Here is a 21102-nt window from a genome sequence, read left to right as displayed (position 1 = left end):
ATTTCTTCATGACTCGTCGTTTTTCATTTCGTACGATCGTCTCGGGGGTGAAAATAGGCGTTCCTTACACGTAACGTATGTACACACGAATCCAATATACGTGTGATATCGGAATCGATGTGTTACGACGGGAAGGGATGATAAGGAACAGAAAGATTGTCGTGGTGGTCGTTCGGTCGGTCGGCTAGTTGTGTCAGAGTCAGAGAAATTTCCATATTACTTACAGTAATTGTGCGACGCTCGAACAGCTCGAGTCGTTCAATGATATCTATCACCAACAGTTAAATTTTTGTTCATCTATTTTGCTTCATGCATGCATCGAAAGTGATAAGTTAGAAATAGCAATCAACTAGTGATACGGTTTTCCACGTTTCTCCAGGTTAGATTTTTTTATTTATTCTTATTGCTATTATAACGTAGGTGTTAAACTAATTGCATCTCCCTGTATTTCGGTTTTTTTTTTTCTTGAATTTTTACGTCCTAGAAATCGAAACTCTATTACTTATAAATAATATATTAATAATAAGTAAATTATACGCTCATTTCTAACACAGGGACTGAATATCATAGATCATATAGCAAAAAAGAAATATCCAACTTCACCTTCCGATTGTGAGAAACGTTTACGCTTGGAAAGCAAATAAAATTTAGTATTCGTAATGATTTGATTTTTTTCACGTGAGATTGTTTTCCACCGCGATGCAATATGCTAATAGATTCAGTACAATGTGTTATATTGACCAATTTATATCTTGATTTATACATGGCACACTATATTTTTTCGATTGCTGCAGTAATGTAAGTATACGTAGGAGTGTAACTAAACATAATCAGGTCTGAATATCGGTTCGAAAGTTAAATACGGAGAATTTTTGTCCCCGCGAAATCGGTACCTCTTATACGCACCTTCAGCTACGTAAGGTAAAATTAAAACGTTATAAACGCTCGAAAAAATTCCGATATTTCCTCCATCTTCGTAGAGGAGCAACACAAGGAATTAAAAAAATAATGTAAATATCTGTAATAATAATGAAGGCTAAGGCGCGTGTCATGTGACGAGAATGCAATTTGCATAAAGGGAATCGTCGACTTTTCGAATTGCCTATCCGTTGTAATTATCGTTTAATCGAAGATTCAATTTCTCAGATAAAATCAATCAGCCGCGCAGTGTACTAAGAAAAGTTGAGACTTTCTAAAATTCCCTTAACAAATATTGTAAAAACGATTTGTCAATTATTTTACATCATACAGTAAAACGTACATTATTGCAATCCCTTTAGTAGCAAAGTCTGTAATCCTTATCTAAAGCGACGAGTCAATTCCGCAGATCCCGACAATTGAAATCCGCCTCGAAATGGTCAAACGAAAACCGATCGGTACTCGAATTGCCCGACCTAATTATAACTACAACAGCCGTAAAGATGCAACGATCTTATTAAAAAAAAACGAGCGATAAAACGTGCAGAAACAACACCGTAAATATTAACTTAGCCTTGCGTTTTTCACACATTGCGTGCATAAAATTAAACTCAACCCTCGCATCGTGTTCGGGTATGAAATAGAGAGACACGTTTCATATACATCCGACACGCCGTTGTGTGTTCGTAAGGTAAAAGGAAAGCAAGCGTGTTGGTGCGACGATGTGCGGTAGTTGGTTTTTGGCGCGTGCGCGAATCGTTACGAATTACGCACCCTTGTCGGCAGGTCCGTCGTCATCCCCGTTCTTTCGGCGCAACTCTACGTCCACCTGGCAACCCCCGTTTTCTGTTGCTCGGTAGTGCAGGGTAGCCGTGCCGGGCCTCCGAAGCGAAGCGATGGACGTCAGATTCGTGGTTTTGGTCCTGGCGCTGGTTGGCCTGATGGCTGCGGGTGTTGGAACTCGGATCCAGGGTGCCGCTGCTCGGATCGCCCAGATAGCCTTCGCCGTTGCTCTTTTGCCCCTCGTTTATCGGTACCACAGGAGGATTTATGTTATCGTCAAGACGCTGCCTCGGGACGTCAAGTGAGTATGCCCAGGAAGTTATATTTTATCTCGTAAAATCGCGTGTCATCATCCGGAAACCAATATGACCCGCTGCGCGGATTTTCTTTCATTTCTTTTTTTTTTTTTTTATTTTTATTTTTTATTCTTATCCATTATTGTATGTTGTTTTTTGCAAAATATTATGTTCCACGCGTCGTCGCAGAGCGTACACAGCTGAAACTAGCAGCCAGAATTAACAGCCGAACGTTCCAACGAGGTAGCGAAGTCCCAAAATCAAAAGTTTGTGAAATACCTCGAACCCAAGATACTTTTATAGAATTACGACGATAAGATTGAACTGCATTTTTCTATTTCCAAAAAGGTTAAACACGTTTGCCTGCCAACTCCGGCTGCTAGTTTCAGCTTCATGCAGGTCATAGAAATCTTTTTTCGTCACCTCGTCGAGTTCGTGCATATTTTTTACTATGTTGAAGTTAGCAACGTTATCGTAACGAAACTATGGGGAAAAAATCACTATATTCTTAAATCTTAAAGGCAATGAGAGTATCGCTAACGATTTGATAGATAGCAGTATTCAAAATCTTAAGGAAAGATTAGAATACCGAAATTCTCCACTCAAGTTAACGATTCGTGTTCGTTTTTTCTTATCATTGTAGAAATAAATTTCGAGGAAAAGATTCTATTTTCCTTGTGGAAAACCTGACGGAAGGTCTTTGAAAACTTTCAACCTTCACCTTAACGGTCACACTGGAGAGCAACTAGTTTTCATCACGAATATTTTCCATCTTTTATTTTTCGTTAACGGTCATTTGAAAAGATCATTGGCGTAACTAGGACTTTACTTGGGGGGGGGGGGAGCTGACCTCCATCCTTCGCTTCGCTTCACGCAAGTATGCCATGTGCCTGAATGTTACGATGCATGAAACAAAAGTACATGCATATTATATTATATATGTTGAGAGAAAAAATCACCAGACTTTGCAAAAATATTTTTATTTTTTCTTCAAAGAACAAAAAAAAAAAAAAAGTATGTATTGGGACAAGTAATTTTTCATTAAATAACCAAGCATGATTACAGAAATTCTAATTTTCGGTCTTTTTTCCAAAAACATTTAACATATCATGGGCTGTAATTTCTTTTTTAAAGACAGAAAAGTAGGTATCTAAAACGATTTAATTTAAAAAAAAAATAATATTGTTCTATAATCATACGAATTTTGCGATCCATATCTACATGCATGAATATAATGTACATATAATGTACCACTTCGTATATATGTAGATGTATACGTAAGAGAAGTTATAGAAGTGCAGCATTTTCTATGTCCTATGATTATATAATGACCAGGGTGTACTGTATACACCATATACATTACGTATCCACTATTATACATACATACGTATTACGTATATTACAGTCCTCCACTGTTCTCATATATGTAGAATCGCTGATTATACATATACATAAAGGAAAGTATGAAAAGACGATATAATACATAATTACGTGTTCTTCGATGTACGGTGGAAATTTGTGTCTCCGTATATTTTTTGCATTCCCGCACATACGAGCAGTATAGGTATAGGTATCACATTTCGTTAACCCCTTGTCGCAATTTTGTCAGTACAATTTTTAGAATTAGCCATGAAATTTAAAAAACTTCCAGCGTGTTTTCAACAGACTTTGTACTCGAAAGTTTTGCATGAAAAAATACTATGCTAATCTAATTTCACGCTTGCATATTGCCCGATGTGAAAATCATTGGAGGAACGTATTACAGTAAAGAGTTTTGAAAAATTGTCTCGAATATCAAAAAATTTTATACGCGCCTATACGAATTGTACAATTATTTATTAATTTTTCATGAAAGTGTCACTTACCTGTATGTATAAGACAGCGGCTCTTGGCTTTCGGTAATTAAATATGTACAGCTTTCGATCCGCGTGATAGGGTATACTTATAGCTCGACATGCGTAAGACGGGAGAAAGGTCAGAGTTACGAGATATGGGTATGTGTAGAGCATTGTACAGTGCTTGTTCGTTGCGGACGACCCCCAAGTTTCAACTCTGATAAGGGTCCGACCAAAAGCCAGGAACATTAAACTTTCCATGAACCACAGCCTCGGAAAAATCTTCACTTTTCTCTGTATTTTTAACATTTTCTTTTTCACAATCATTAAACAAACGTTGAATTTCGTTCCATTAATATTTCTCGTACCGTTAGTATCATATAAATATCGCACGAGACGGTGTATATAACGTGAATGATGAGACTAAGATAAAAAGCAAAAAATGCATGTCGTGTAATTATACATAATAATTCAATTGATTATCAAAGTTGAATTCAGACGCCGTGTAATTGCGGCGATAATGAGCAAATTTACTGTATCATTCCTTGTAACAGTATAAATGATTATACCGAAATACAAGAACGGTATAATAATTAGAGAGAATGTTTATTGATCATCTGTATAATTGCTATAATTTTGGAGAAATTATTCTCATTATAATTTTCTCACACGTATAAGTTATATAAGACAGGTAATGATTGAGGAAATTGAATCGGAGTGGCGGTGGGGGGCATAAAATTTAATGAACCGATACGATCTCGTTTTCAACGATGGATGAGAGTTAATGGATAATTAATTAATTTTGTAGGCGATTTTGTCGTTTTAGAATAAAAAAATTTATGGGTATTCGGACAGTTTTTGTTGACTCCGAAGCGATGAGGTTTGTAATGCATTATTGATAAACCGTACGACCGATGCAGCTGACCTGGTTTCGTTTATTTAATACCGCGTCTCGTTTTCGATCCTTACGGATCGTAAGTAAAATCGAATACTTCTGGGGTGAAACTTGTAGTGAAATTATAATGAGAGCTGAAAAAATTAGTAGACTGAAGGAATATAATAAAAATAAAAATTATCGAATAACGCAGCACTAATCGTGTATAACAAATTTTATATCATAAACATGTATATTACATATATATAGCCGAGTTTTGCATATTACAGCTGATTTATTTATCGCTTCTCCTCGATCGTGAGAAAAGTTAGCACCGACGTAACGTTTCCGCGTTCAAAGAGTTCAAACTGCACAAATTGACTATATTTACGAATGCGCACTTTGCATTTATCGTAATAATAATGTTGGTCATTGGTAAAAGTTATAATGACGACAGTAGTTGTGCTGTACCAGACAAAAAAGAACTTCATCCATAATGAAGAAATCAGCATTTTTATATCGCTTGAAATTTTATATGTAAACCTTTATCATGACTGCAGAGAGAAAATAATTCTGTTGTTTCTTTCGTTCTTCCATATCGGGAGACTTACGATTAGTAAAGTGTCGTGCTAATCGGATTATTACGTTGCATATTGCTTTTTGTTAACTTTCTACACGTTATTTTTACACCAAGCGTATCACATTGACTTGGGGATTATAACCGAGAAATATTGTTCTAATCATAATTTGATGGAGGGCGTCATGATGCAAAATAAAAATTGTTTCAAATTTTGTAAACTTTATTCTTTTTTGTGAAAGATGAAAAATGTGACATTGATTACTAAATTATACAGCATGAAATCTCAGAGCCATATCCTTAATCGAGGAACATGTGAAGATTCAAATTATTAATAGGACACCAAAATCTCAGGCACATTTGAAAGAGACGTTTTACATCCGGCTACGATTAGAGTGTAAGGAATATTTTTATCATGTTATTCCATAAAGAGAGATACAGAGGAAGGAGAAAAAACTTCGAATACACAATGGAATTCATAATTAGCACCGTTTAACTGGACGATCGTACTCTGTTTTTAATTTCATCTCGTAAAGGTCAAAATAAATAACGGATAATGCCTGGCGTTATCAATGCCGCTAAAAACTGTCTGAGGGTAACGGTCATGTCTGATTTACTCTTTCATCCAACTCGTATTGTATTGAATAAATGCGACCCAACAATCGGAAAAGAATAGAAACGGAACGATTAGCAGAATTACGAATCCCATTTCTTTAAGTTTCCGAATTAAGCATCAGTTATTCCAATGAGACACTGTTCGTTTTAATCTGTTTATTCGTTTATATTCGATTTTATCTGTTCTTTCCTATCCAGTCATATTCGCAACAAGGCCACCTCTAATAGCTTGTTCGTTTCAATTATTTATTTAGAATAAGGGATGGCAATTATCAATCCGATTCAATTCTATCTATCCGAATTAATTCTTTTCATAGAATACGAAACATCCGTTTGGATAAAGAAATCGGAATAGATCGTATTGAAATTCTCAATCCATTTCTATTCTTTTCCGATTGCTGGGGACTTTATTATCGCACTTATAGATCGCTAGTATTGTTTTTATAAACAACGCAGAGTCTGCGTTTACTGGTAATTGTACGTAATTACGACATTCGCTTATCACTAATTTACTACGTACTTTGCAACCTACACTAATTATTTATACTTGCGCAAGTATGAGAAATAGATAAGCCAAAAGCTTCCTTATTACACGTATGCACTGTTCATTCAATACTCAACGGCAATCTACCCGCGTTTCTTACCTTATCTCCTGCGTGTTTTTCCGTTACATTATATGCTGAAACCGCACGTCAAGACCATTAATAGTAACTGCAATAGTTCATTCGATATTCATAGATCAACCTTATGACAATGGTTTTTACTCAAAGACAGATGCTCGGCTCGCACATAATATTCGGCTCATCTATTTTTCCCGGGGATTCGATTCTACCGCGCTATATCGGGAAACAATTTATGTGTCCTTTGGATCTTGAACTATTATAACAATATCTGTATATACTATGCGTTAAACATCTAAGAGACTCTTTTTGCTGATCAATAGTCAAATAAGTACTTTCTGAATGGTAGGGTAAGCTCACCCGAATGATCCATTCGCATTGACAACGCATTATATATTAACCAAGTGATTATCGCTTATTTTTTAATTTCTCTTTGCAGGTTTTTATACCGATACATCAACGCTGATATTGAGACAAAGGGTTTCGTACGTAACAACACAACGGTGATAAAAATCTTCACAGAACGTGCTCGAATTTACCCCAATAAACCATGCTTCATTTTCGAGGGTCGGATCTGGACAAACCTGGATGTAAGTGATTTATTTGTCAGTTTCAATGCAGAATGTATGACTTTTTATTATAAATAATAAATTACAAACTAATTTTCAATCGGTCACCCAGTTTTTCAACAGAAACAAGAAGATCCCTGATTTCACATAGCTGATTTGTTGTTTCACAGATAGAGAAACTTAGCAACCAAGTAGCCTCTGTCTTCCAGAAGGCTGGATACGTCAAAGGAGACGCGGTTGCATTGCTGATGCACAACAGGCCCGAATATATTGCGATATGGCTGGGACTAGGAAAGTTAGGGGTGGTAACAGCTCTGATCAACACCAATTTGCGTATGCAGCCTCTTGTGCATTGTTTACTTGCAGCAAAAGTGAAGGCAATTATTTATACACAAGAATTGGGTACAGGTACGTCGATTAAATAATTGTTGTGGTTGAAGGTTGTTGCTTTGTACTGATACGATTTTTGGATGAGTGCGCAAGTGATTTTCACTACTGTAATCTATTTATTTACAGCAATAAATGAGATCACAGATACTATACAAGGAATCGACAGATACGAGTGGGGCAGCCCTTTGGGAGAGGAATTAGACGATGCTAAAAACGTTGATCAGCTTCTCACTGAAGCTAGTACTGCGCCTCCAGTAGTTGACCATATTCCAGGTTACAGGGATAATTTACTCTATATCTACACAAGCGGCACGACTGGACTACCCAAAGCTGCTCTGATGCCACATTCGAGGTACAATTCTTTTTATTTTCCAGTTATAGGTTTTCAAATTTTGTCTAATTTTATGTTAACAATTATTTTCACCCCTCCTGAGGACTCTCTTGTAAGAACTATTACGTCGGTTGACATATTTTCCCAGTGGAAATAGAAGAATTGCAGTTTTTGAAGAATTTCAGACAAGCTTCATTAATAGATATGTACTTTATATCCCTGAAACGTGAGAAGCAGTGTTGCTTATTTTTTATTGCAAAAATGAGAACTGAGTCGTGCCTGCCTCAAGTCTAGGATTTCAAATAAGAGCGAGAAGCAATTGAATCACCAATTTCCATCCTTCTGTATTGATTATAATTCTATTCTTGTACTGTACATACATGTACCTGTCTGCAAGTAACGATGTTTCACCATCTATGTCCCTCTTAGTTGGTTGTTGCGGGATATGTGGGTTCAACGAATTATTAATGAGTATTGAGTGACAAAATGTAGGTCGTAGTCTAGTGTAGTAAGAAATATAGTGGATATGGTAGCAAGTTATATCTACAAATGTAATAATTCATAACGGGAAAGTTTACACCAGCTATTGGTGCGTTAGATCCTAATCAATTATGGTATATTACAAAGGAACAACGGCGCAAGTGCGTATGAATATCGGATTAAATTCTACGAATAAATAAAATTCCAATTTTTCACTCAAGAACCACACGTTACATATCACTACAAACATCATACTATTTGTCTACTACATTATATTATATACCTAATCTTGTCAGAGAGACCCTACAACTTTACCAGAATGAGATTAGTCGAACAATGACGCTGTATTTTACTGCTTTAAAGCAAAGGGGTCGTAAATCCCCTCCTGAAATGTGTCAGTCTCTGTATATTAACGCTAAAAATGAGGCGAATATTTTTTGATTAATGCAGTATAAAAATAAATTGCTTTATTCAATTGTCATACTAAAATTTTTTTTCATCTAATTGACGAAAAGTACGTTCAATACCTGATATTATTTCCAACGTTCCAACCGCACTGATTCGTCCTTTTTAGGTATCTGCTCATCACTATGGCCACTTATCATATGCTGGGTCTTCGAGCAAACAGTGATATTATGTACAATCCACTTCCGCTCTATCATACAGCTGGAGGTCTAGTTGGTACTGGTTGCGCTCTAGTGAAAGGAATCCCAAGCGTTTTGAGAACAAAATTCTCCGTGTCTGCCTACTGGACGGATTGCATAAAACACAATTGTACTGTAAGTTGGATAATGATTTTGTCAAGTAGAGATTAAGGACGTATGGAGTTACATACAAAATTCTTCTAACTCTCAACGAGCTCCTTAATTTACTCGAAATTGATTCATGCATATTTGCTTTCAGCTTGCCCAATATATTGGCGAAATGTGCCGGTATTTATTATCGGCACCACCTCGACCTGAAGATTCTGCCCACTCGGTTAGATTGATGGTTGGCAATGGTATGAGACCTCAGCTTTGGCAAGAGTTTGTTAATCGCTTTAAGATCGAACAGATAACAGAAGTTTATGGGTCTAGTGAAGGAAATGCCAACATTGGTAACTATCGTTAATTTTTAACTAATATTTTCCTAAGTTCGAAATGTAAGATTTAATTCTTTTCCTCCTGTTGTTTATAGTGAACGTTGATAATCAAGTTGGAGCTGTCGGTTTCATTCCATCGATAATACCAAAGTCTTTGCATCCAGTAGCTCTCATACGGGTTACTCCAGACACTTGCGAGCCCATCAGAGGACCAGACGGATTTTGTATAAGGGCAAAGACAAGTATGGCGATGAATTCTCCTATGTTATGGGTCATAACAGAATTAGCATATTGTTTGATAATTCAAAATGTCTTTTTTAATATCACTGTTACAGACGAGCCTGGAATGTTTATAGGACTAATAAAGCAGGGAAATGCTTCAAGAGAATTCAATGGATACTTGGACAAAGAAGCATCAAGGAGTAAAACAATACAAAACGTGTTTAGCAAAGGCGACAAAGCATTCTTATCTGGTGAGTTGAACATTGCCATAAATTCTTCACCACAGAAAATTCGGTTCCTCGATTGAGGAAAAATATGAGTGTCATCCACTTCTTCTCCAGGTGATATATTGGTCCAGGACGAATATGGATATTTTTACTTCAAGGACAGAACTGGCGACACTTACAGATGGAAAGGGGAAAATGTAGCGACTGCAGAAGTCGAAGGTGTCGTAAGCAACGTAGCTGGTCACAGAGACGCCACTGTCTATGGAGTACAGGTACGTGAAGATTCAAAAGTCGGGGAAAAATCAACGGGAACAGCCACTGAATTAGTCTATGCATATGTTTTATTTATAGGTACCTGGAATGGAGGGAAAGGCAGGAATGGCAGCTATAGTCGATCCCGATAGTCTGCTTGACTTTAAAGCGTTAGCTGAGGGCCTTGACAAAGCTCTTCCCTCTTATGCCAGGCCGATTTTCCTGCGCATTGTAAAAGAACTCGAAATGACGGGTACATTTAAATTGAAAAAAATAAATCTACAAAAGGAGGGATTTGATCCTAACAAAATTCAGGATAAAGTATACTTTAGGTCGGGTAATAAGGAATACGTACAAGTTACACCGGAGTTGTACGAAGAAATTATTTCTGGGACAGCAAAATTGTAAGGTGCGTAGTACACCAGGTCGCATATTTGCCCCTGTACAAAATAAGTAAAAAAAATTAACATCAAAATTTACTTGGCAAAGAATCTACCAAATCAGAAATCTTACAATCGAACAAAGGTAGAAGGGCAGTGAAATACAAGGAATAAATTAGTCCAAATATTCACTCAATGATACAAACATCGTAAAACGTTATGTGAAATCGAATACATTAACCCTTTGCGGTCACACTTATTTTTCATCCCATGAGAAATAAGTGGTTGCCGGGGATGAAATCGTGCTAGTGTAACCACTCAGGGTTAATTTCTACTAACATTTTCATTGAGTATTAAAACCAAAATATAAATGAATGGAAGATTAAAAAAAAGGGTCATAAAAAATGATTTTTTTTTAATTAACATTCCAATAACGATGGACTAAGAAATGTAAATTGAAAGTGAAAACGTTAGGAGAATATTATAATTCATGAGCAAATGTAAGGACAAATGATTGGGTTACAAAAATTTTGGCTCATCAAACTACTTTAGATATGAGCAATAGTATATGTAAATTAAGAACATTTTTAAAGTAGGTCTCATTCAGCTCAAACTGCACCCACCATCAGATTTCCTACTGAATTCAAAACCTATTACGTTGTTAATTGAAAGGTAGACGCTGGTGGAAGAGGTGAAACGACGATGTTAAGAAAGATGGTGTAATTATTTGGAGGTACCAAGAAATACCTCTAATTGAATAATTTAACTTGAATTTGTGTTACTAGTTAATTAATATAATATACGACCGTTGTTTCCTGGTTATTTGTAGTCAATTATACTTATTTGAGTGGCAGGTATCAATTTCTTCAAAGTATATCCGCTCCCTTGGATAATAAACGTAATATGATACATAATTCTAGTGCATGGTACAGGAATAATAGATACAATACCTGCATTCATTGCCTGCTGAGTATGAAGAAAGGAAACAATAAACCGATTCTGCAGATAAGGATCCCAATTCTTTTGGGAGTGTTCTTGGTATGTATGTATAAAATGCTAGTTTTTGATGCCATAACAATTTTTTACGATGCCATAACAAGCACTACAATATTCAAGTATACATGTATCATTACATACCTATGTAGTATGTACATTATATATATGTATAATACGATTAAAATGTAGTGCTATTACTTGGATTGGGATTTTTGAAAAATTATTCGACCATTCTTAGTGTATTTGGAAATGAATTTCATACAAAATCGATTATTGATACTGTAGTACAACGGTGGGGACAATTTTTCTCAACATGCAGCGAACTAAAATGCAGATTTATTTGTTTGGACTAAATATATTTATTTTGAAAAGTGTTTGTAAGAAACTGTTATTTTAAACATGGTGTACTTATCTTCGTTTCATTGCTATTGACCAATGTAAATGTTAATGTAGTGATTTTGAGTTTTTAAAATATTCAATCGAGCAGTTAAATTAGTGGCAATTTTTATACAACTCTTGATATTAAAGATGAAAAATATTCAAAATGATAATCAGGTATGTGTAACGCATGTAGCTAGAAAATTGGGGAAGCGTTTAAATTAATTTATCATGTGTTTGATCACATTATAAACATGGCTCAAAATCTTTCATCTTTGTTAAAAATAATTAATGCTATATTATAAATAACTGCACCACCAACTATCAAGTTACTGTAGATTTGAATTAGCTGGGTAAAGAATAATAATAATTAGACTGATAAACTCTACACATCATTTCTTTCTATTTTGAAATGTTTATAACTGATGGTTGAGGTAAGAAGGAATAGTTGTATATGTATATTTTAATTGAAGTGCATTTCGAACTGGACACTGTGGAAAGTTGAACATATAGTAATAATAATGATGATGATGATAATAATAATATTAATAACAACAATAATAATAACATAGTTCAAACGTACGATTTTTATTGTTTGCGCATTTTTAATAATCTGTATATTGCTCGGGGGTCACAATTATTATCATTCTCGTTACATTTTATAAGGTACAATAATGACAATTTGACAGTCTAGCATTTCTGCAGGATATCTGTTCATTGTTATTGGCATATTGAAGAATTATACGCGTAAATTAAAATCGTATACACATATAGGCATTTAATAATTTACAATTTTTTTCTATCATAAATCTTTAACTGTGGTAACATCACATGCTACACGCACGATTGAATATCACATTACATATTAAATAAACTACAAAATATAAACAGTGTAATGTGCCTTTTTCGCGATTACCTAAACTTAGTTGAAAACTGATAGTGGGATTCAATCAATTATTATGTGTATCTTATAATTTGTAAGTAGATAAAGAAAAGAGGGTGATAAAGATTTCTAAATTAACCGTATACCTAATTCCTCACCACACTGTACGCAAGGTAATTTGATCGAGAGTCAATGTTATGAATGAAGTATGTATCCGTAGTTTTGTTGGATGTAAATAAATAGAGCTGAAACACTAACTATTCGTATACAATATATACGTATAATTACTTATAATACTTGGTTATTTTCCACGACCAGATTTTCTTGATTCATTATGCGTAATACTATGATTGATTATTTTTAATATAATATCTTTACACACTTTTGAAACACTATCTTCAATTTTTTTTCTGTACAAAATTATTGAATGCAAGTTGCGCACCACGTGAGGTAACGTCAAGTACGGTTGATCGTGTAATTGTCTTTTTTTTTTTATTTAAGCTAAAGAACTGATTGTTTGCACAATCAAAATGAGAAAAATCGTAGTCTCCAGTTCTTATTATGTAATGCATACCAATTGTTATTCTAATTAATTAATAATACTCTTTTGACTCATTACGGTAGATCTGTATAAAAACGGGTTTTATTGCACATAAAATGAAATACAGCAAGGAATATGTGTTCATCGCAAATGTGTTGATAACAGTGGCTGCAACACAAATGGAGTGTCAAGACGCGTAGGAGTCAATGGCAAATAAAGACATGAATAATAAACTCTAGTATGGTATGGAATGTATTATTCTATCAACGATAATTCATTCATACTTCACATCGTAACTGGAAAAAGTTTTCTTGAACTAGCTAGGCACTGTCATAATCGCAAAAGTTATGAAAAGTTAGGCACGATCAGCGCACCTGCTCACTAATAATATATCAAATAATTGAAATGTTTCACATTAAGTGTTGAATGAAGTGATTGAAATTCATCATTGTGAACTTTAAACCAATTCATACTCAGCATATTAATGTCAATTATTTAATTTATAATTTACAAGCGTATTAAGTACCTAAATTCAAAACGTGAAGTCCCAAACACGCCTTCGTGAACTACAAAGATACAATTTAGAACAATATAATCCTTCGATTATAATTCGTTGTTTGAAATCCATGTTTTTCTACTTAAGCCTTTTGTTAATTTTTTGAGTGAATATTGTTGTCAAACAATATAATATCAGAATGAATGCACTTACAAAATGTAATGATATTCTTCTTTGAAGATTCTAGGTATCCACAATGACATTCACTATTTAAACAGTGCTTGAAGTTAAAAATTTTCCCTCAGTTCATCAACCATCTAGAAACCCTCAATTATTTAAAATTAACACAGGGTTGTGTGCCTCTTATAGTTCAACTGTGTTAAGGTGTGAGTGGCGATGGATGACAGGTCTTCATTTTGAATTGATTATACTAAAGAATTCTAACAAACTGATGTAATATGTAAGTAAAAATTCTCTACAATCACACATTTGCTAAAAATATTCTGGATTGAGATGTATAATACCGTCTTGACTAAGCTAGTGAAGGTAATTCTGTCCCATCGACATCTTGAGTTTCCTTTATTTTTAACGCAGCACCCCTTTATGTACCGTGAATAATTTTTAATTTGAATATATATAGAGCATTAGTGTCAGTGATTTGTTCAAGATAATATAATACCTATAATCATGCTGCATTGAGGTAAATTCTCGTTGACACTCTTTTTCTCAATTTATAAAACTAGTTACAATACATCGTAATTAAATGCATTTAAAGATAAATTACCCCTCCCTTTGTGTAATTTTATTACCATCAGTGTTGTTATTTCATGTTTTATATCGAGATCTGAGTAAATGTCACCGGGGTCTCATAATATTGTAGATTTTCAAGGATTTCTTGTATCGCTGTAGACGACATGAATAATTATAGATTTTCAACTATTCAGTCCAACTATCAACTTGGTGGTATCGCTTTTGCTGTTTGGCCGATCCCCAAGTTTGGACGATTTCCAAACCACGACATTTTCCATTCCAAAGTTTCCTGTAGCAGTTTTTCTTCCTCTGGAGAAAAATGGAGTAGAGTCGCAACTGCTCTTGTCAAGTGCAAAGCCTAAGGTAAATAAATAAATATTCAAATGTATTTCATCAGATCAAACTTAGTAAATCGACTTTCGTTCATTTACACATCTCGTTTTGAGACTCAAACAAGTCTTGCTATGTACCTCGTATTCCCGGCTTGTTAGGAACTTTATCAAAACGTGCTTCAGGTATTTGAAGTTCACATCTTCTTCCCTTGAATTATCTTGACGTGGTGTAACAGTTTTCGTAGAACTTGGATTTATCACTGCAGTTGCTGTTGCTGTAGGTTCTGCGTCGCTATCCAATGAAGAAGACGGAATTCTCAACTCCCGCTGAAGAGTTTTTTTCATATCTGCCAGCCGCTGTTGTAGAACTTTGATTGTCTGTAAGGTGAACTCAATTAGTCATTATATTAGTTGAATTATACTTATATTTACCTTCGATTTTTCACTGAGCTGATCTTCTAAGTCAAGTATACTATTCTTCAACATTTTTTCGTTACTCTCAGCCAATTCTCTACTGTGTTCCATTGTCTCCAGTTCTTCGAGCCTCAGTCTAGTCTCAGCGAGTTGCGTCTGGCATTTCTCGAATTCAGTGTTAGTTGTCTTTATTGTTTTTTCCAAGGTGTTAACACGACTTTGTAACTCATTGTTCTCAGTTTCTTGCTGTCTACATTCTTGCCTAACCATTTCAACATCTTGCGATACTTGTGCGTTCCTTAGTAAAGCTACATCCTTTTCTTCTCGTTCTTTTTCAAGAGTTATTCGTATCTTCGCTGTAGTAGTTCTTTCAGTTTCTAACGTTTCCCTCAACCGTGCTACTTCCAGATGTAGCGAAGCATTGCTTGTCTTTTCTCCATCCAATGATAACTTCAGTTGTGCTAGTTCCGTTGTTGCAAGAGAGTGCTTTGATGTTACTTCTTGCAAATCTTTTTTGAGTTGCTTGATTTCCTTCGAAGATGATTCCTAAAATTTTTCAAATATTCGATATCATTCTCAAAGACCTGTCATTCAAAAGCAATTAATAATATTTTGTTCCTTTTGTAAGCAATAAGGCATCAGTATTAAAGCATAAAGAAATAAATCTTTCACAAAGAAGTTGTGAGGACATAATCAATTAAAAATTTGTAAACATTCATATCCCAATTTACTAATTCCAATAACACTTAATAGTGAAATATAAATAAAAAATAGAAATAGGCCTGTAAAAATTTTAATAAATAACTGCGTGCAGAAAAAACGGATCACATAATTGAATAATTTGAAAATTAATTCAAAAGCTGTTTTCCACCACACATTTTTATGTATATATGTGGCACAGAAATTATACATACATATATATTATTACTTGTGAATTACTATGGGTTAGTGGTATTTACAGCTAAACGGAGGTGTAACAGTCTATTGACCATTACTTCTGAGAAAAATGTGTCTGTATGTGTGCAAAAATAAAAAAAAAATCCACGGGAAAACAGAGAAGTTGCCATAATGGAAGGAAAATTGGAATTCGGGGTTGTATAAAATCGAAAATAATAACGAGGGAAGTTGAATTTTTTTTTTCATAGTAGTTTTATTCCATAAATAAAGGTGTACATAATATTTCTTTCACACACAAAACGTAGTGTATAAGTCGCGTAATATAGGGTACAGGTGTATGTTTAATGTATGTATGTAAACAATACCAGATAGCTAAGATAAAATATATTTTGCTCCCACTGTTAATTGTCATGCAGCGAGAAAAATCTTCCCAAGTAACAATTACTTGAGTAATTAAACTATTGCAACGAAATTATAGATATAAATTGTCATGCATGCATGCTGGTAAAACTAGAGAAAAAAAATGAGATAATATTGAGAAACAGTTGTCAAAAATAATAATAAGACCTAAAGCTCGCGAGCGATTTACGATTATAAATGGTGCAAAAGCGATAAGCATATTTTTAACTAGAACATGCAAATAGTAGTAAAAAGTGCCCAAATACTTATTTAAATCTCTTAGCTGCCATTGAAATAATTTTTCTAGTTTCGATATTGATTACTTGTAAATCAGAGGGAGAAAATATTCTAGGATATTAATTTGCAAATCTAACATTTTCCATTGTCAGTAAAAATCACAATTTCAAATACTAAAATAAATGCAAGAATATTGGTGGTAAAGACCAGACTCAATGTTTTTGGTACAGCTAATTCTCTCGAACAATTGTTCCTAACACGTATGGAAATAATATTCTTATAGAAATTGTTTAGTTTATTTCTGAAAGGGGAGAATATTTTTCCAATTATCTACTGTGCTCGACTCTCGTGCATCATCACTGCGTATTGTGAAAACTCACAATCTGACGCTTAAACTCTTCAACCTCGTCATCGACATTGGCCCGAAGCTCTTTAAGTTCCGTGGCCATTTCATCGATGTCTTCGGCCATTCGCAGAAGTTTTGCATCTTTAGTTTGCATCACAACTTTGTTTACCTCTATTTCAGCTTCGAGCTGTTTCACTTTTTGATGAAGTTCTTCTTTCTCCTGTTCGACTCTCCTTCTTTCCAAACCTTCCTCACCAGCTTGTCTACTCAGTCTTCCGACCTGAGTTTCAAGACTTGAAATTTTTCCTGACCAGCTTGTTTTAATATCTGACAAATGGAGATGAGCTTCTTCAAGTTTTCTTTCAAGCAAAGTTCGTTCTCTCATCAAATCCGCTACTCGTTCATCTATAGTTTGATCATTTGTTTCCAAAGAAACTCTTTGCTCAAGTACAAAAACTTTGTCTTTCAGATGACGTACTACTTCTTCAGTTTGTGCCAGCTGACTTGACAGTTGAGCTCTCTCACGCTGTGTTGAATGTCTCAGTGTTTCCATTTCGTCCTGAAATTAATGTTACATTTATTAGAAGGTAGGAAAGTCTATACATTTACGATAATTTCACGTATTTTTCGTATCAAGGTACTTTAAGACACAGTTGTGTTTGTAGTAAAAAAAATATCCTCTTTCAACATGAATATTTATACTAAAAAACCCAAGTTCAGTGTAAAATCATACCCAGTATTTGTCAATTCTTTCTTGCTTACGATATTTCGGTTGTGACGAAAGAGCGAAAAACTAGTAGTGACAATATACTAAGAAGATCTTTCGGTTAGTACCCAGTTAATCTATATCACAACTTCAATATTATTAATGACCATAAATCCATAACCAATAGCAGGAAGATATAAAGAAGAAAGATTAATAAAACAGTTGAAGAATATAAGCTAAGCTGTAAGACGTACCTCTAGCAGCGACGGTAGCAGCAGGGATTAGCAGGTATACTGCATAATCTGTTCTCCATTGTGGTAGTGATTAAAGTTTGAATTCCTTGTTTTTTTTTTTTAACTCTATTTATTTTTAATACATTTTTACTCGAATAAATTTTTTATTCTTTCATTGGTAGAGTAATAAAAGACTTCACAGTTCACAATCAGGAGAAGATAGAATTACCACTGATCAATGTGTAGATAATAAGTTTTTAAAGAATTTTAGGAAAACATAATAGTTTCAAAATAATGTGTAAAACCAGTTGCATATACATACTTATGTATCTACACACATAAGTAAATATTTTTCAAACGGATGCAAACAAAGAAGAATATTATGACCGTAGGAGCAAAGCAAAACTTTTTTTTAACTTTGTATAAAATAAATGTATGTACCTAATTAAATCGTAAACAGCCCAGGCTTGAAACACTGGAAATTAACGGAACTAATTTAGCAGCAATAAAGATCCCATTTCTCGACAATCACACCGAGTATAAATAGGGCATGAACATAAATTTAACAAATGAATGAAAAACTAAAGATAAAAAATAGATTTAAATAAAGGGGAGAACAATAAAATGCAAAAATTATCACAAAACAAAAAGCAAAATCATTACAGTATAGAAGAATGCCTATGAACTGGCTGACTAAAAATTATAACTATTACTATCGATAGTAATAATGTGGAAAATTCCAGCTATTTGAGGAATCAGGTTTTAATAATTGAGGTTTAAGGTGCGAAAGAACTGTAAAACATACATATTTGTCGGATTATTATTATTTAAAACCTTGCGACTCGTTGTGCTGTTGAAATATATATCAAGACCGCAAGCACAAGATGGTAAGATTTTTACCTGATAAAATATTCAACAGTGTAAATCAGAGAACAATTAGCATTATGAATCGTCTGTGATATGTGTTAGACGATAATCTCCTTCTGTCGCAAGACATTAGGCAACACTTGTTAAATCGAATTGGCATACGGATATTAAAATTAGGTTCTTACAACTTATTCAGCTGTACAGAAGACACAGAATTTACACTGTTAATAAGACCGTGATAATTCTTTTCGAGTCATAGTAATATCGTGAACAATATCAATTTAGTGTAGTCAACTTTAATTACATTCGTTCCATCGATATTTCACATCATCGTGTTTACACGCTTTGAAAAGTTTGAAAAAGAAGTAGTTCAACATTTCTTTGTACTCACCTGTACGTTATTCAACTCGTCTTCGTAACGCCTGAGCCTCGATACCTCAGTTTTGAGACTCTCTACCTCAGCGGTTGCATGCTTCAGATGATGCACTTTTTCGTCTACCTCCTGCTCTTTAGCCAGTAGCTGTTAATCAGATGAATATGTTTTTGAGATAATTCTTTGATACTCCGAACACAGTTCCATTTAACACGATAATTAATATAAACTTACAAGATGTTTGATCTTTGCCATTTCTTGTGTTTGAAAACCTTCCAACTGTTCAGCATCTTCTTGAAAGCTGTACAGTTTTTTTTTGTACTCTGCCAAAGAAAATTACACAAGAAATTATAACTGAGCAAAATGTGAATTTTGATTACAATTCAAATTGCATATCGCATTTTTTAGAAAAAATTTCTTCTAGCACTGATATTACATCTGATTTTTTCGAAGTACTATTTGTTAGTCAATATTTCTGTACAGTGAGAATGAGAGTACTAAAAATTGACAAATTAATATATGACAAACACAAGAAAACATAATTTTTTTGCTATCAATCATTGCATGCCGGTTGCATTTGTACAGAACTATGTAATGGATTGTTCAGATTATCTCATATAAATATCAAAGTGACATTTTTCAACATATGTAACATCTTTCTCCACATACCTTCAGCATTTTTTAAAGCAAGTTCAGTCACTCGTCTGGCATCCTCGGCTTTTCTTCTTTCATCCTCAAGCTTTAATTTCTCCTTCTCCTGTTTATCCAATAATTTTTTCCACTCCTTCTCTCTCTCCTGCAGCCTGACTTTCCATTCTTCGTCTTTCTTTTCCAACTTTTTTACAAGCTCGCTTTCTCTCCTCGCCAGTCTTTTCCTCCACTCATCTTCTCTGCTCTCAATTCTTTTTATATCCTTAGATGATAATTGCATTCCATCACTTAGTTTATATTCAAAACTATTCTCTCTTTTCAGCTGTATCGGTGGCGTCGGCGAAACTGTATTCTCTTCTCTCGAACCATCCAGTGATACCATAGAGCCGCTAATACTGCTCGTTGAACCGGTCTGCAAGAAATAATCAGACAGAGGGTAAGAAAGATATAAAATTACAAAATTACAAAATTAGTTGGCAAGGTCATCATATGAGCCAAAAATTTTATAAATTCACTTGTTTTCTAAAATCTGATTTGGTTTTCTTTGAGATAATAAGGTGAGAGTACGATTGCGAAACATTTACCTGAGACGTGTGCCGTGTGCCAACGTTACGAACGTTTCCAGCTTTTCTGACAACCGTGGAAACGTCGCTGCCAGTTTCCTCGCGTATTTTGTTTTTCAAGCTCACAAACATCTTAACAAACTATATTTTCTTTGATTTTCCGGATATTGCTAAGAGGGTGGTATCAAAGTTGAAGTCTACGATATATCGTAGTTTTATACAAGCTGGTTGTCAACGTCACGTCACCTGCCTGCCGGCATCTACTGATAACGAATGATAACTACCTACTATTATTATTTCTGTTTTTTATTGTAGCTGCGATTTAATCATTTCTTCTATTAAGTTCCAATTAATTCCAGCTGACAAAAATCCATTACACATATCACTTTAGAATAAAAATGTAGTCTTTGATTTTTATATTATTACTAACACTGTTGCCGAGCGACGTTTAGTGAAAATATTTTGCATGACGGAGACCACTGTACGATTTCTACCACATTAAAAAAAAGCAAATAGTAAGAAAGAAAACAATACTTCCACAATTGCAACCCGCGACATATCTCTGGTCATAATTATTCACCGACGACACC

General features: G+C 34.5%; 2 protein-coding genes and 1 long non-coding RNA gene across 6 annotated transcripts in view; 1 reads left to right on the top strand and 2 right to left on the bottom strand.

Annotated features, from left to right (window-relative positions):
- LOC124212180 (uncharacterized) overlaps nucleotides 1-4228 on the bottom strand; it is a 10323-nt gene extending 6095 nt beyond the window's left edge. Inside the window, exon 1 of the long non-coding RNA XR_011176393.1 lies at nucleotides 3863-4228. This is a non-coding gene — a long non-coding RNA (uncharacterized lncRNA). The remainder of the gene's footprint in view (nucleotides 1-3862) is intronic.
- The window catches only part of LOC124212179 (long-chain fatty acid transport protein 1), a 15324-nt gene extending 2360 nt beyond the window's left edge, over nucleotides 1-12964 (top strand). Inside the window, exons 1-11 of one of the 4 annotated variants that reach the window (XM_046612016.2) lie at nucleotides 212-379; nucleotides 1779-2002; nucleotides 6958-7108; nucleotides 7258-7495; nucleotides 7604-7829; nucleotides 8863-9067; nucleotides 9192-9384; nucleotides 9465-9611; nucleotides 9705-9842; nucleotides 9933-10090; nucleotides 10170-12964. In XM_046612016.2, coding sequence (XP_046467972.1) covers nucleotides 1815-2002; nucleotides 6958-7108; nucleotides 7258-7495; nucleotides 7604-7829; nucleotides 8863-9067; nucleotides 9192-9384; nucleotides 9465-9611; nucleotides 9705-9842; nucleotides 9933-10090; nucleotides 10170-10478 — 1953 coding nt within the window. In that variant the 5' untranslated portion in view covers nucleotides 212-379; nucleotides 1779-1814 and the 3' untranslated portion in view covers nucleotides 10479-12964. Of the gene's footprint in view, nucleotides 1-211; nucleotides 380-1704; nucleotides 2003-6646; nucleotides 6869-6957; nucleotides 7109-7257; nucleotides 7496-7603; nucleotides 7830-8862; nucleotides 9068-9191; nucleotides 9385-9464; nucleotides 9612-9704; nucleotides 9843-9932; nucleotides 10091-10169 lie in introns of those variants that run through there. The other 3 variants (XM_046612013.2, XM_046612012.2, XM_046612017.2) reach the window with 3 other exon arrangements.
- On the bottom strand, nucleotides 12742-21102 carry LOC124212178 (golgin subfamily A member 1). Its single transcript, XM_046612011.2, has 8 exons — nucleotides 20534-21102; nucleotides 19968-20361; nucleotides 19533-19621; nucleotides 19317-19445; nucleotides 17154-17678; nucleotides 15259-15786; nucleotides 14965-15204; nucleotides 12742-14852 (listed from the first exon to the last, which is right to left on the bottom strand). Exons 1-8 carry the CDS (start codon nucleotides 20642-20644, stop codon nucleotides 14697-14699), a joined length of 2172 nt encoding a protein of 723 aa, XP_046467967.1. The 5' UTR covers nucleotides 20645-21102; the 3' UTR covers nucleotides 12742-14696.

Source organism: Neodiprion pinetum, chromosome 2 (assembly GCF_021155775.2).
Source record: "Neodiprion pinetum isolate iyNeoPine1 chromosome 2, iyNeoPine1.2, whole genome shotgun sequence".
In the NCBI taxonomy this organism is placed as follows: domain Eukaryota; kingdom Metazoa; phylum Arthropoda; class Insecta; order Hymenoptera; family Diprionidae; genus Neodiprion; species Neodiprion pinetum.
The sequence above is the reverse complement of the archived record's forward strand: the minus strand, read 5'-3'. Positions and strand labels throughout refer to the sequence as shown.